A 14,347-nucleotide genomic window follows, 5' to 3' on the forward strand; every position below is an offset into this window, starting at 1 on the left:
ACTAGTATTGGCTTGTTTTCGCAGGTCGGGAATTTTCCCTTTCTTTTTTAAATTGGTTCATTTAATATCCCAGTGAAAAGTTCTGGAGGGAAAAAAACCCCCAAAAAACACCAAACCTCAAAGCTCTTGAGCCACAGTCCCGGTTCACAACCTTATCAAACCACAACGGAGGGAAATAACACCCACCCACCTTCAGGTTGGATGGTATTGACCTTCTTATATGTGAATGCACGCCTGACAAAAATGATTCAACATCTGCTGAACGAGGCCTGGCGACATGGCCCACTCAGAGAAGGGACTGTATGGACTCCTGCTTTCCAGAAAACTGGCCCAAACCATCCAGAAACTAACCAGCAGGAGTCACAAGACCACTGCTCTTTTTGGGATGAGGGGGAAAAAAAAAAAATCAAAAGCGGAAGTGAGGAACTCAGAGGAGAAGGGGGAACTTTTTTTTCTCCTTTTTTTTTTTTTTGTCGGACGAGGGGGGGGTGTAACCCTGACTCGGGCCGGCTGCAGCACACCGGAACTGCGCGATGGAAAGTGCCAGCGCTGTGTAGGTCCAGTCAGACGGTTTTCGGAGGGACAGCAGCCTTCGCCGCCGGGCCGCTGCGATGGGACTCCCCACGCTGGAGTTCAGCGACTCCTTCCTGGACAGCCCGGACTTCCGAGAGCGCCTCAAGTGTCACGAGGTCGAGCTGGAGCGGACCAACAAGTTCATCAAGGAGCTCATCAAGGACGGCAACATGCTCATCGCCGCGCTAAAGAGTGAGTCGACCCGTGGGGGACCGCGGGGGGGCCTGGCCGGCGCCCTCGGGCTTCGCGACGAGCCGCGGGCGCCCCTGTAATCACAGGAGGCTTCCGCTGCAGCTGCGCGAAGCCGGCCAGGCCTCCCGGGGGGGGGGGGGGGGGGGGGGGCTTTGAATCTATTAAGAATCACACGTTATTCATTATGCATGGAGGGGAGGGGGGGTGCTGCAGTAATTCCAGCAGTGCGCCCTCCCTCTCCTCAGCCTCTCCGGCTACACTGCATGCACAGACTCGCCCCCCAGACTCAAGAGTGCCACTGCTCTACGAAGGGCTTTGCTCCGCTCCAGCATCTACTTGACGAGCGCATTTAGTTTGCCAGCATTGAAAAGCCTTTTATGTTTGTGCAGAATAAACCATGTATATATGCATGTTTGCATTTAAAGGCGATGTGTTATGCTCCCTTTCGGGTTCATCACTTTTAATCTGGGGTTATTTTACTTGAGAAGGTTAACATGCTCTCAAAACGCAGCCTCTGTCTGAAGCACCTTGTTGTGGCCCCTGTCTCTTTAAGGCGCCCCCCTACACCCCGATTGGTCAACTGCCTCCGGCACATGTAGGAAGTGTTGGGAGCTATCGTTGCAGGTGTTGTGGGGCCACAACATGACAAGATGTCACAACGTTATTGCTTTTTCAGTAGATTTGTAGTCATGTTGCCTCGTGTGTGTCGGAAAAGCGAAGGAAGAGCGGTACCTCCGTTGACATTATAAAGGTTTGCGATTATTAGTTTTGGACACCAATACATTCTTTATTTTGATTGGTCATAAAAAACGTTGTCGCTTGATGTTCACTAAGTAAATTGCAGCATTCAAATTTGTATAAAATCCCCCAAAAAGGCATGGAATGTTACGTCGATTGTCTGCGAATTTTAGAATTCCAGGATAAACGTGACAATACGCATGCGCTGCAAACTATTGTTGGCAGTAGCGTGTTGTCAGCCTCAGACATGTCAAGCCTCTGCTCTCTCTCTCTCTGCCACACTAGCCGCTAGATGTGCCTTTTGCATTTCCGTGCTGTTGTGATGTCCCACGACATTGCCATGTTATGGAAGTGAAACTCCTGACGTTTCAGGAGCCTTTACTGCAGACCTTTTTACATCTTATACATAAAAAACCTCTGTAACACATTAAAGGAAAGGAAAATGAAAAAGCATCATATGCCTCCATTAATGTCAGAAGAAAAAATACAATTTCTTAGGTCTATTCTCTACACATTTGGTTGTACTAGTGTTTTCCTTTTATTTGTTGTTATTTATAATGAAGTTTATGGTTAAACGGCAAAATATCAAGCCTCACTTCTCTGAAATCAGGGTTTGATAATGACATCTTAGGAATCATTGCCTTTTGGTTGTTTTTATTAAATATATACATCGCCCGATATATCAGTATTGGACATTTTTTACTCCCTAATATCGGTGTCAGCATCGGTCCCAAAGAATTCACATCTGTTGGACTCATTTGCTCCTATGGTGCATCTTTCCCAGTTACTTTGCTCCACCAAAATGTTTTCCAAAAAAAGCACAGAAATTGCTTGTCATAGTGCGATAGTGGATTGTTTTGAAAGTGTTTTCACTTCCATGTTTCTATACTCCGGGCACATTTGGTGTCTACAGTGAGCAGCACTTAGCGTTTGGATCATGGTGTCTTACCACAGTATATTTAAAATAATCTATTTCTCTGGGCAGATAAGGCCAAACATATTTCATACCTCTCTTTTTGCTGGAAAATTGTTCTGTCAGTGGGCAGGGCACCACAGGTGGAGAGGAATATCCTGCTTAATGGTTTATTCATGGCAGTGAGGTTACTCAGTAGCAGGATGTCAAAGGTCCATGCAAACAGTTTAATACTAAATAAGACCTTAATGCGCCAGCTTGTACTATGCATATAAGGGTGAAATGAGACTCTGATTGCCTTTGATTGGGTTATTGACGCAGGAAAACATCTTGCCCCACCAGGTGTCTGGTCGTGTGTAAAATTAAAAATTAAAATGGAGGAATGCTAATCAACCGCTGATGAAACCTAATGTGTAAACTATCAGAAACTCAAGCTAACCATGGAGCTCTTTGGGAGGAATTCTTGGTTGTATTTGTCTTCTCCTTGTAGTGATGAGTGGGTCACTCGTTTAACTGGAAAAGCCCCGTTTCAGTCAGGCGCAGAGTGAGAGTGCAGGAAGCGAGGGGAAGGAAATGTAAATTATTGATGGTATTGAGTACGCCATCGAGGTTTATGACACGTTATGACCTGCCATCAGTGGTGACATTACTGGAAGACCTTTAGTGGACCCCTTTTTGATAGTAATCATCTCAAGTTTCAGTATTGAATCGTATAATTTATGTCGCTGCCTGTGCTGCCTGTGTGAATGAGGCCTGTTGAGCCAAGGTTCACTTCATGTTAATAGATTACCTGTAAATGAGGCTACACATTACTGAGGCATTTCAGTTCTGTAACTTTATCTCAGTCCGTGTGTGTGTGTGTGTGTGTGTGTGTGTGTGTGTGTGTGTGTGTGTGTGTGTGTGTGTGTGTGTGTGTGTGTGTGTGTGTGTGTGTGTGTGTGTGTGTGTGTGTGTGTGTGTGTGTGTGTGTGTGTGGTATACCTGTGTATGGGTTTTGAATGGGAAGACTGCCATATGTTTGAAGACAATTGTGTTCGGTTGGAGTGCTTTGTTTGTTTCTCTGTTCTCTATCGTATTAACCATGTAATAGTGGGGAGTGTAATTAAATTTTACAGTGCTGTCTCCATTTTGTTGCTGAAATAATGAAGTTGTAAAGAGAGCTAGCATGACACTTGGCTTTGGGTACAAAACAAAGGCTTTGTCCTTTGTATTGTGTATTTTATTGTTGCCTCATTTATCGGTAAGCATGATTATACGATAGAAAACATTTCAGGCTCGGGAAGACCAGGTTTCAATGTTTTTTCTAGATTGTAATGTGCTGTATGTATTGATGCTTCAAGATGAAGATCATAAATGTTCCCAAGCTTTTTTGTCGGTGTGCATAATTAGCTCCAGTTGCAGGTAAGATCCGTCTCCAGATGCTGTTAAGAGCTTTGCCTTTTCTATCTGTGCCTGGTACTTACTGTTCACATCTGTTGTCAGTAACAACCACTGGCTTTCATTTAGCCCTACGCTTCAATGCAACTCACCATAGGCACTAATTAATTAATTTGTGTGTAGAGTGGGAGAGACCTCCGACACAAGGCAAATAATGATTCATTCTAGAGGTATACTTGATGTATAAAAATCCAATCAACAATGGTAAACACGGAGGTAGGGCTGTGCCATATCATACCGTCCACGACAATACCGGTATACATTTTAACGTGATAAGAAAGTGTGATATCAATGATATCATTGATATACCAATGACGTCTGCCGCATTTACAACGACACAAGCCCAAAGATGTCTGAGGAAGAGAGCAGCGCTTCAACCAAATAAAGCCTGACCACTTTCCCAGAGGATTTTATTCATTTACCAGGGCGTGTCTGTCTACCGAGCCACAGAGGGAAACATGGACCGCCATGAACAAGTCAAAAGTCTGGCTGTACTTTTAACAGGGAAAGCACCGACAAGGCAAAGTGCAGTAAATCACGGGGCGTTTATTGGCTGCAAATCGGGTCGCACCTCGAATCTGTACAAACATTTCAGGCAGCACGACATTGATGTGGAGCAGTGTACAGTGTTCAATGTGTTGTGGTCTCTGATTGTGACTGTGTCGGTGTGCTTATCTGCCCCAACTGCTGAGCAAAATCATAGACGAAACACTGTGGTAATTCAGAAAAAGATGCAAGGAATCTGTTAATTAAAATTTGAAAGCATTTGTATTTTATAAGCAGTGAGTGTTCACATTTTGACTGATGGTTTGTTTGGATTGCTGCTGTTTGTTTAAAGTTGTGCTTAAAATGTGAGGTCAGTTTTTATTAGGTGATAATTTTGTGCAGTAGCTTGTTAGTTGGAAAAGAAGGATGGAAAATACCCTTCATTTTTATTTGCACTAATTAATGCTGCTGCCTGCAAGCTGCAATCACCAACATAATGTTTATCAGTAATTTTTTTCCCCTTATCGTCATAAATATGGTAATCACAAATGTCCTTGAAATATTGTGATATCATTTTGAAGCAATATTACCCGCCCCTACATGGACCGGATTCACATCATGCTGCAGATGATCAGAAAAGAGACTAGCACGAGCAACAAAGTATATTCATAACACCGGAAAGGCTAGACTTACTGTAAGGAAAAAGATTTTATTAGACATTGCGGAGATTGATCAGCTGAAATTTAAATGCTGGAGTACTCGACTGTCCAGGCATTTTCTGTCCTGCAAGCCACACCCCAAAGGTTCCCCTGCTTTCGTAAAGTACTTTCCCCCGAGCAGGGACTTTTTTGGGGGGTAAAAGTATTTCACTGGAATTTGATTTAGAGCCTGGTCCCTGCGGTGGAAAAGCACACAGTTCCTGATTCCATACGTAGTAACTGGCATGGAAGAGAAATCGTTTCTTCCACGTATATTATTCTTTCTTTTTTTTCATCAGAACACCACATCATGTAGTAAGGTTCACGTGGGCATCCAATCTGCAGTCCTCTTTTCTCACCAGCTGTCAAGTGCTGTTCAATATTCATTAGCCTTTTAGCTGTGGATTGACTGGCTCTCAAGAAAAATATTTGAGACCGCTTGGCCTAACCTTCTTTACAAGCCACTTGTTTCCTTGGCTTTTGTCATTTTACACCGAGCCTGTTGCGTGCTCCCAGGTGTGAGCTTGCATGCTGAGCGTATACTTTACATCGATTCCTTTGACTCAAACGACAAGCTTCATAATGTTGTCTCTGAAGGCTGAGGTTGATGTCACCGATGCGACCGCCTATATTTGCTATAGGACAGTTTAAAATGACACTGTCACTGGCTTGGGGAAAAAAGGAATTGTTTGTTTTTTGTTGTAAACCATACTGTACACAGTGGATCGCAATTAAATGACATTGGCAAATGTGCATGAAAGACATGATGAAACACTGCACCAGAGGTCCAACGCTCGTCCCAGTGAAGCGAAGGACCCTCTGAGACTCTAGGGAGATGAAATTATGTCTTTCACACATAATTTGGACAAATTTGTAAAACGGAAAGCCAGCTGCTTGTATGTGGTAGAATGTAGGGCTTATCATTTAAATTTTTTGGCGTTTTCGCATCACTAAACTGTCTGCAGATATCTGCTGTTCACTTGTGTGCAAAAGTGAATTAGTTCTCAAATCTAAGGTGTTGGGTTTTTTTCTCTGCAAAGTTGCTATTAAAACCCTTTTTTTAAATGAACCTCAATCAAGTAAGCTTTTAATTTTTATGAGCTTCAATAAGGCAGCCAAATTAACAACATCTAAAGCAGAAGACAGCCCGTAATTATATTAGCTGACTGTTGCCACCGCCCCATGCCCACGTCTGTTCACCAGCTAGAGCGATGCTTCCTGCTACAGGCAGTAATGAATGGCTGACACGCATGGAGGTTGTTATTATAAAAAATATACAGTATTAAGCACGTCTGTAAACAGTACCTTGTTACTTGTTCTAACTATGCCTGCATAATTCTGAGGCCTCGATGTATCTTAATATAGCTGTGATTAGTGACGGTTATTTCACTAAAATGAGGACATGACGCGTAGACGTTTTGTGAAAAGTGATTTCACAATCGCTCTCAGCTTTGGGAACTCGCAGTGTTTGTTTGTCTGAGGACAGATGATGCTCCCAAGGCTCAGCCACAGGAAATGTCCTGTAAACACGCTTGTATAACCATCCCCCATCCTCAGATAGCATTTGGCCTGTCATCATTGTGCTTCAGTGTGTGCGTGCGTGTGTAAAGCAGGCTGTGTAAAGCAGGATCATATCATTTATAATGTATTGCTGCAGCTTTGGCTACTTTGATCAATATGAACTTGTGTAATGGAAGTGAAATACTGGAGCACATTATGTGACTTGTTTAGCAATAAAGCCGAGCGATGCGGTGCGCGCAGCTCATGCAGCGCTGCGAGGGACTCGCTTGTTTTTGTGGACAGATTTCGATAAAAGGATTACACATAGTGTTCGTAGAAGCCGCTTCCCCTCAGACTGTGCAGGGAAATGTGTTAGACTCCAGATTGAGGTCTGCTCTGAAGTACTCTGTTGTGACTCTGTCAGTCAAAGTGATTGTCACACCGAGCACAACGTTCTCATGCGCACAGTTGCATGGCATTGCCGTATTTCTGCTGCTTCTTCACACCGAAAAGGATAAGGTGCTGCGCTGTGTATCTCCTCCACAAGATCTACGCTCATTCTCTTTAGCTGGACATGATTATTGTTGCATTCATGTCACCTTAATTAATAGTATAATGGAAGCAAAGACTGTTAAGCTTAGTGTTGTCTCCCAAGAATACACTTCTATATTAAGATGAAAATGACTGAGTCATCAGATTGTCTTGGTTATGTGTTAAAAAAACAACTAATGCAAACATGGCTGGCTAACTTTTAGGATTGTGGTGTACATCCCTGTGAAGAACCAGAAGATTGTCTGGTAAAAGCTGGTGAATCTGCACGTGAAACTACGCAGATGCTAAATACAGACTTTGGATGCCACATTAGAAACTCCTCACGCCTGGCACTGGGGGTTGCCAAGTTTTACAGGAAAGTGTTTGTACAATAGGGGGAGGGTGTTGATTTAAATCAGTCGTGCACACCCCTTGTTGTACTCGCCTTGATAAGAGCAAGAAGGCTACTGACAGAATCGGTCTTTAGTACAATTTCATTTGTGGAACTCCAATGCCAGCCATCACCACAAGGGTGAAATCTTGCTCTTTTTTTTCCTGAGTGTGTTTTTTTCTGCATTCTTTTAAAGGCGAGTTCATCTCTGTCACAACTTGTGTCCGTCATGTTGTCTTTGTGTCTTCTGAATAGAAAAATCTCTCAACTCAGTGTAAAGGCTGCAGACGTGGTGATAAATGGTGGAGGCTGCCCTGGCTGGCTTCTTTCATTCCAGCTGAATTGCAGGGGCTAGTAACTGATATTCCTTCTATAGAGCTGAAGAATAGAGTAGCATTGCATCAGGCTCATATCAAAGAGTCATTATCTTCCCCCTCTTCAGTTCTCTTTAGAAATTCACATTAGTGAAAATGTGGATATAAAAGGGGCAGTAAGCGATTTTAAAGGAATTCCCCTTTTTCTAAAAAATCATTGAATATTTCCTCACCGTCCGTTAGCTGTCGCTTTTGTGTGTGCGCCGAAAAAGAATCTGGGTTTTCGGCGCAGCCCTGGCTCTGTAAATCAAAAACAAAAAAATGGTGCGGACCTCACCAAACAACTACGCGAGTGTACTTTGTAAACATCACACTTCGACACCTTAAGATACGTGCTAGAGGGTCCAAAACTCTGCGATTTAGGCCTAGTTGTTAGTGCGTCTGTCTCCCATACCGGAGGTTGCGGGTTTGCACCCTGGCCAGAGCAGTAAAATCACAACATCAACGAATAGAGAAACAAACTTTCTCCAGTTTCGCTTTCTGCCCCTTTAAAGCTATATTTTCCCGTGTCATTTTCTGATCTTCACTGACTTGTACGTTGTTCCAATTTATTTTGATTAGTCGATTTAACTACTATTCACTTGCATAGCTCTGCAGGCAGGGTATTGTTTTTGCCTGTATCGTTTTTTGCACAAAATAACTCAATAACACATGGATGGGTTTTTACCAAACTTGGTGGGAACATTACCTCAGAGTGTATCTTTAGATGATTAACTCTTGGAGCTGAGCGGTTAAAGGTTAAAGGTCAATTTGAACAAAGATAATGTCTGAAAGTCTAATTCTCCAAGATAACTCCGGCTCCGCAATTGATGGTTAGAGAGACAATGTAAAGCCTATATTGATCAGAAAATGAATCCCCATCATATGAATTCCTCATGACATCATTTATCATATGATGTCATGAGGAAGTCACAAGGCAGAACAAGATGTCATTAGGGCTAATGATTATTTTCGTTTAAGATTAATCCGTGGATTATTTTCTCCATAATACGATTTGTCATTTGGTCAATAAAATAGTAGATTGGGGTTTATACTGCTTGCACATTGGGTGTGCATCACACCTCCAATGCTTTTCATGAATAAACTATTGGTCAGCATGCCTGGAGCAGATTGCTGTAAAGAGATCACATATATTGCTGGTTATTTTCATCAATCAAAGTACCAGAGACATAGTTTGAGTGTCCCTAATATTTCATAAAAAACACGCCAAACCTTAATTTCCTGCTTTGGAAATGGTAAGGAGTGCCGTGAAAATCGCTGTATTTAATGTATAGTTTTTCTTCGCTTTCTGTTTTGTTCAGCCACATCAAAACTCTTCTCTGTTGCTGAGGAAATAGTTTGCAGGTTGACCAAACGCCTGCTACTACAGAAGTGAGTGTGGGGTTGAGTTACTCGATGAAGCTTTGTTTCAGGCAACTGCAGATGGTGGGAAATGTTCAGTATGCTCTGGGGGTGCAGTCTGGTTGACTCTCCTGACACGGCTGCAGCCCGGCCCCCTACCACCACCACCCGCTGGGCGACTTGACAGGCGAACGTAATACTAAGCAGGTGGAAAGGGCCTTACCTGAAGGGCTGCTCCCCCATTACGCTCCCTCCAAATGGAATCAAAGTGGCACAACGCACCCTACTGTTGCATCAAAGAGATTTCCCTGTCTCCCGTTAAGCTTGGTGCATAGACGCGTTCCCCTTTGAAGACGCTCTAATCTGAAATCAGCAGCGTCTCGCTGAAAGAAAGAAGTAGCGATGTTTCTCGCTACAGTGTTGACGTACAGGCTGACAGTCTGCTGTCTCTGCAAAGGCAGCGCATTGTTGCAGGATGCTTTTTGTTTGTTTGTTTGTTTGCCTCTATAAGAGACAAAAATGTAGGCTATATAATAATCTGCACTGGTAATGTTCCTGGTATATGCCTTGTACAGCCAAAATAGCTGTGAGTGCAGTCTGTCATTTGAAGAGAAATGGAAATGCGTATCTAAAAGCTGCTGAACAATTCTTCATCCTTCAGATTATTTTGGCCTTTTTCTTTTTGTACTGTAACAATAACCCTAGCCCAACACGTCTGCCTCAAACTTCAGGTTTTAAAAGCTTTTCTGCACTAATTTATGTCAAAGCACTTCATTAAAACACCGGAGACTATTCAGAGGACTGAAAGCGCAACACGCAAAGATGCTCTTTCATAATTAGCATTGTGATGAGAATGTCACATATTACACAGAGAGCTGAAAGTGCTGTGCACTGCTATTCTGGAATGCTTCAGTATGTGTGAGTCAACAGGACATTTTTCAAATACTTTATTTATTTCTTAAAATTCTTTAAGATTTAAATATATTTGTCATACCATAATTTGTTTATTTCAAGCTTTACGCCTGCTCTCTGTAAGTGCACGTTGTCCCCATTTCAAAGTTACAGTGTTTATGACCAATGCCTTTGCAAATTAGCTTCAAATGCGTTTGAAGCAAGGACGAGACAAATGTTGTTAATTGGAATTCAACTTATTATAATCCACCCGTTGGATAAGTTGTGTATTTCAGAGATACAAAGTTTTGATACACAAGCATTAAGTACCACACTGCATTATAATATGGCTATGGTCGGGCAATGTTCTGCCACAATATGTATGCTGGATTTTCCAAAACCATTTAATTTTTATATGCAATATGAAATTTTGACATGTTACTGTATCAACTTGTTACATTGAGGCAGGAGTAAAGTAATTTTGTTGTACAGCATTAGTGTAATTTAAACTTAAACCAATTTATCATGAGATATGAATATACCTGTAAAATCATATTATTACATAGATGCATAGTTACTTTACACACATGTTACATAGGCTAAAGCATCAGAACTACACATTATGTACATATGCATTTTGGGTCCTGAAATTATATTTCATGTCCCAACAGCTTCTGAGGTAAACATATATTTTCCGCTTTTCAAGGAGACCACAGGCTTCCCTGCAGTGTCGTCTGTGTTTTGTCGGGGTTGTCAGCAGATGGAATTCGGGAGTATGTGGTTGCCCTGGAGACGAGATAAAGGGTGGACCCAGGGGGCTCCGCTGTGTGCTGACTGACAGCCCATAGTCCTCTTTCACATCTAACACACTGGGCGCTAACGGAGGTAGCTGCTCCATCCAGTCATGTCCTGCTGGCTGTGTGGTCAGAGCTCTGTGCACTTTGATTAAAACCTGCACAGGAGGATGATGCACCGCAACTGTTGTTATGTCTGTGACCCCTGTGTGCGTTCCCGCAGTGTGAAGACTCATTACTGCAGGTTAAGCAGTGTCGGGAAAGTTGCATGCAGTGTGATAAAATGTTTGTTGAGTGAAGTAAATATTTAAGGTGCTGGTATAAAAAAAAAGTGTGTCAATGTGACAAAATGTCACAATTTGCTTCTTTTCCTTGTGCACAGTACTCTCTTTTCTAATTCCAGAGTTGCACTAGTAAATAGGATCTTCAGATTCAGACATATCAAAGTAACACGTCGTTCCTTTTATTGCTCCCCTGAACAGCAGCACAGCTCCTTTTTCACCACATACTCAAAGTGGATTGCACCACAGAGATGGAGTGAAAGAAAAGATCATATATATGAAGAACCATGAAGTCCTGTAGCCACTTGCTATACACTCAAAAAAGGTGCCTCTTTCTGTCTGTTTTTTTATTTCTTATCTCCTTCCTTTTCTTCTTCAATAGACGTTAACCTGCTGCTGTATGTCTGTGTTGCATCAGACTTTGTGAAGTGTTGTTTACTCTGATCATTGCTAAATAGCTGTGACAAGTCTGCACAGAGCGCCGAAACTGGAGCACCTCTCATAAATATCCCTACATGATGTGCAGTGTACTTAGGCACCATGTTTGTTTGTGCAAAATAACAGATTTACTTTTTAAACGTATTTGTAGACTTGCTCTGCCCGTTATTATACTGTAATGTGATATGCTTACAACATGGTCAAGCTAAAGGCCTACTGCGTCACTGCCAAAGTTCTAACAATCTTCCTTATTAAAATTGCAGGCCCTGGAGGGAGGCCAACAGTGAGCACTGACATTGAAACTGATAAACGGCCTGAGAGCTGAGGGTCTTTGTCTGCAGTGTTTCCACTAAAACTTTCAAATGTACAACCTGGATTGTGTTACTCTGCTTCTGCCTTTTACTGCTTACCTAAGGTTGAAAAATGTATCCGTTCATTTATCTTCCTTTATACTGATTCTCTTTCCATTTATCTTTGCTACTCTGCCTTGTGATCACCTTAAGTGAGGCGGTTTGAGCAATATTCTCGGTACTACCCACCAATGGGTCAAAGTCATTTGTGGCAATTCCCAAACTCAGTAAATAATGCACAGAGATAGAGAATGAACAGAGTTTTTTTGCAGGTCTTTCTTGAGCCTTTCCCTAATTAAAATATGGCATATATTTATACATACTTATGATCACACTGAGGTGTAGTTACAAGAGGATGATAGTTGTGAGCTGTGGCATGTCCAACGGTTTCCCTTTAAGATTACGCCAGCCGCAACGCCTGACATTGTGTTGATGTACTGACTTGGGATGTCAAGTGTTTTTTCGTATCGGAGTCATTAAATATTGAGTATCTGCCGATACTGAGTCCCGATCATATCCTTGTATTTTCCTAGATGATAATACAGTTGCAAAGGTCACACTTCAAGGACATTCAAGTTTATAAAATCAATTCATTGTATATGCTTGACAATTATATAGCTCTGCAATGCAATAAGAAAAAAAATTGTCTGCATCCAAGCTGTTCCTTAATGGGATTTTTTCACAATGCAATATAAAGTGCAGCATTTGTTTCCATTTCTTTAAAAAATTACAAGGAAGAAGAAAATAACTAGCTTATGCATTGAGTCTATATTTCCCTGCAGTAATTGTAAACTACTATTTAGGTTTTTCTCATTTACTTCGTGGATCATATACACCACTGCTGTCCACACGAAAAAAGCCTATGATACATGTTGTTTATGCTCTATTTACATGTGTTAGGGCATTAAATGCCGAGTGTTGAGTGAGCGTGTGTGACACTGTTCAGCACAATGAAGCAGTCAGGCAGCTGACGTGGAAGAGAGGGTCGGGCCTAGGTTCTTGCTTAATAAAGCGGATCCTGATCAGTTAAAAAATGCCTTGATCTGCCGCGATGTAGAGCGTTGAGAAGTACTCAGTAGTCATTATTGCGCTATTATATGGGTCGGGCACATCCCACCTTCATTTTGATCTCCGCTACAAAACTGTGAAGCTTTGCGTCTTGCACAAGCGGTTACCCTATGTCACCCATTGGTTTGTGAGTTTAGCATTTTGGCCAGCACCATCTTCAAAAATGCTAAATAATAATTATTTATCTCAGTTAGCAACCAAATAACTTGCATGCCTGCAATGAAAATTGTTTTAATACATCATACCCATGTGGCTGTGGCCTCCAAGAATGTTTATAAGATAACATGTTTTTTACCGTCATGTTTTAGCTGGTGTTTCTAAGGTAACCAATTCAAGACACATTTTTAAACCCGATAAGTAACGGATCCAAATGCCTCTGGAAATTTGAAATATACATATACTCATGTTGCAGTAAGCCCTGAGTGTGGTGCTGAACTTTGGTTTAAATCATACCTTGGTGCCTTGCTCTCAGAATTATGAATATATGTTTTTCTATTATTGGATTTTAATTCAACAAAAGGTGTTTCAATTCAAATGTTGTTATTGTTGATCGGTAATCAATAAATGTTAATACGTTGTGCTATGGTCACATTCCATCTGGTACTGAGCAGCAGGCATTATATTTGATATTCTCACTAATTTTATTATAAAGAAAGCAAATTCATGTTTTTGTTATGTTGATTTTTTGTTTTGTTTTTCAGCTGTCGGCACAAAGGCTTGATTTTTTGTTTTGTTTTTTTGAAAGGGGCCTGTCTGAATGTCAGAGCCAAAAGATCATCCATTATTGATGGTCCTGCAAGCATCTCCAGACAACTGCAGCTGGGTATTGATCTCAAATCAGCAGCACTGGAGTCAAAGCAGGAATGATGCGAGCACATCACTGGCACAATACATCTTGTAGAAAGGGTCCACTCAGTGGCTCTCGGGGCAGCGTCGGTGACATTTACAAGGGTACCATACACTTGTCCAAGGTTGCGTAGACGTCTGTAAGAGCCTCTGTAAGAGCCTTGCAATCTTCAGTCTCAGTATAAATCTTTTTATTCTGTTCCTCCTGCTGAAATACGGTCAAATAGAATGTAACAATGCTGGCTGTCAGGTAAAGAAAGAGAAAAGAAAAAGATACTCACTGACAAATATCACATGAATCCTTTATTTTTTTTATCAGGCTTTCATAGCAATTTATGTTCCTTTTGAGATGAGAGAATTGATTTCTGTGGGCTTTTAGAATCATTTTGTAAGTTTGGGATGCCTCTTCGAAAGGACGTTTTGTTAGAGTAGGAGAACTGTAGGTTTTAAAACCAAAATCCATAATTACCTGTCAGAGATTACCTCAAACAGACATGTTATAGCA

At 41.7% G+C, this 14,347-nt stretch overlaps 1 protein-coding gene across 4 annotated transcripts in view; it reads left to right on the forward strand.

Moving 5' to 3' along the window:
* Nucleotides 1–464: 464 nt before the first annotated feature.
* The window catches only part of LOC118299874 (rho GTPase-activating protein 42), a 60,802-nt gene continuing 46,919 nt past the window's right edge, over nucleotides 465–14,347 (forward strand). For all 4 annotated transcript variants that reach the window (XM_035623953.2, XM_035623954.2, XM_035623955.2 and 1 more), the window contains exon 1: nucleotides 465–765. In XM_035623953.2, coding sequence (XP_035479846.1) covers nucleotides 612–765 — 154 coding nt within the window. In that variant the 5' untranslated portion in view covers nucleotides 465–611. The remainder of the gene's footprint in view (nucleotides 766–14,347) is intronic.

This window comes from Scophthalmus maximus, chromosome 11 (assembly GCF_022379125.1).
Source record: "Scophthalmus maximus strain ysfricsl-2021 chromosome 11, ASM2237912v1, whole genome shotgun sequence".
NCBI lineage: Eukaryota > Metazoa > Chordata > Actinopteri > Pleuronectiformes > Scophthalmidae > Scophthalmus > Scophthalmus maximus.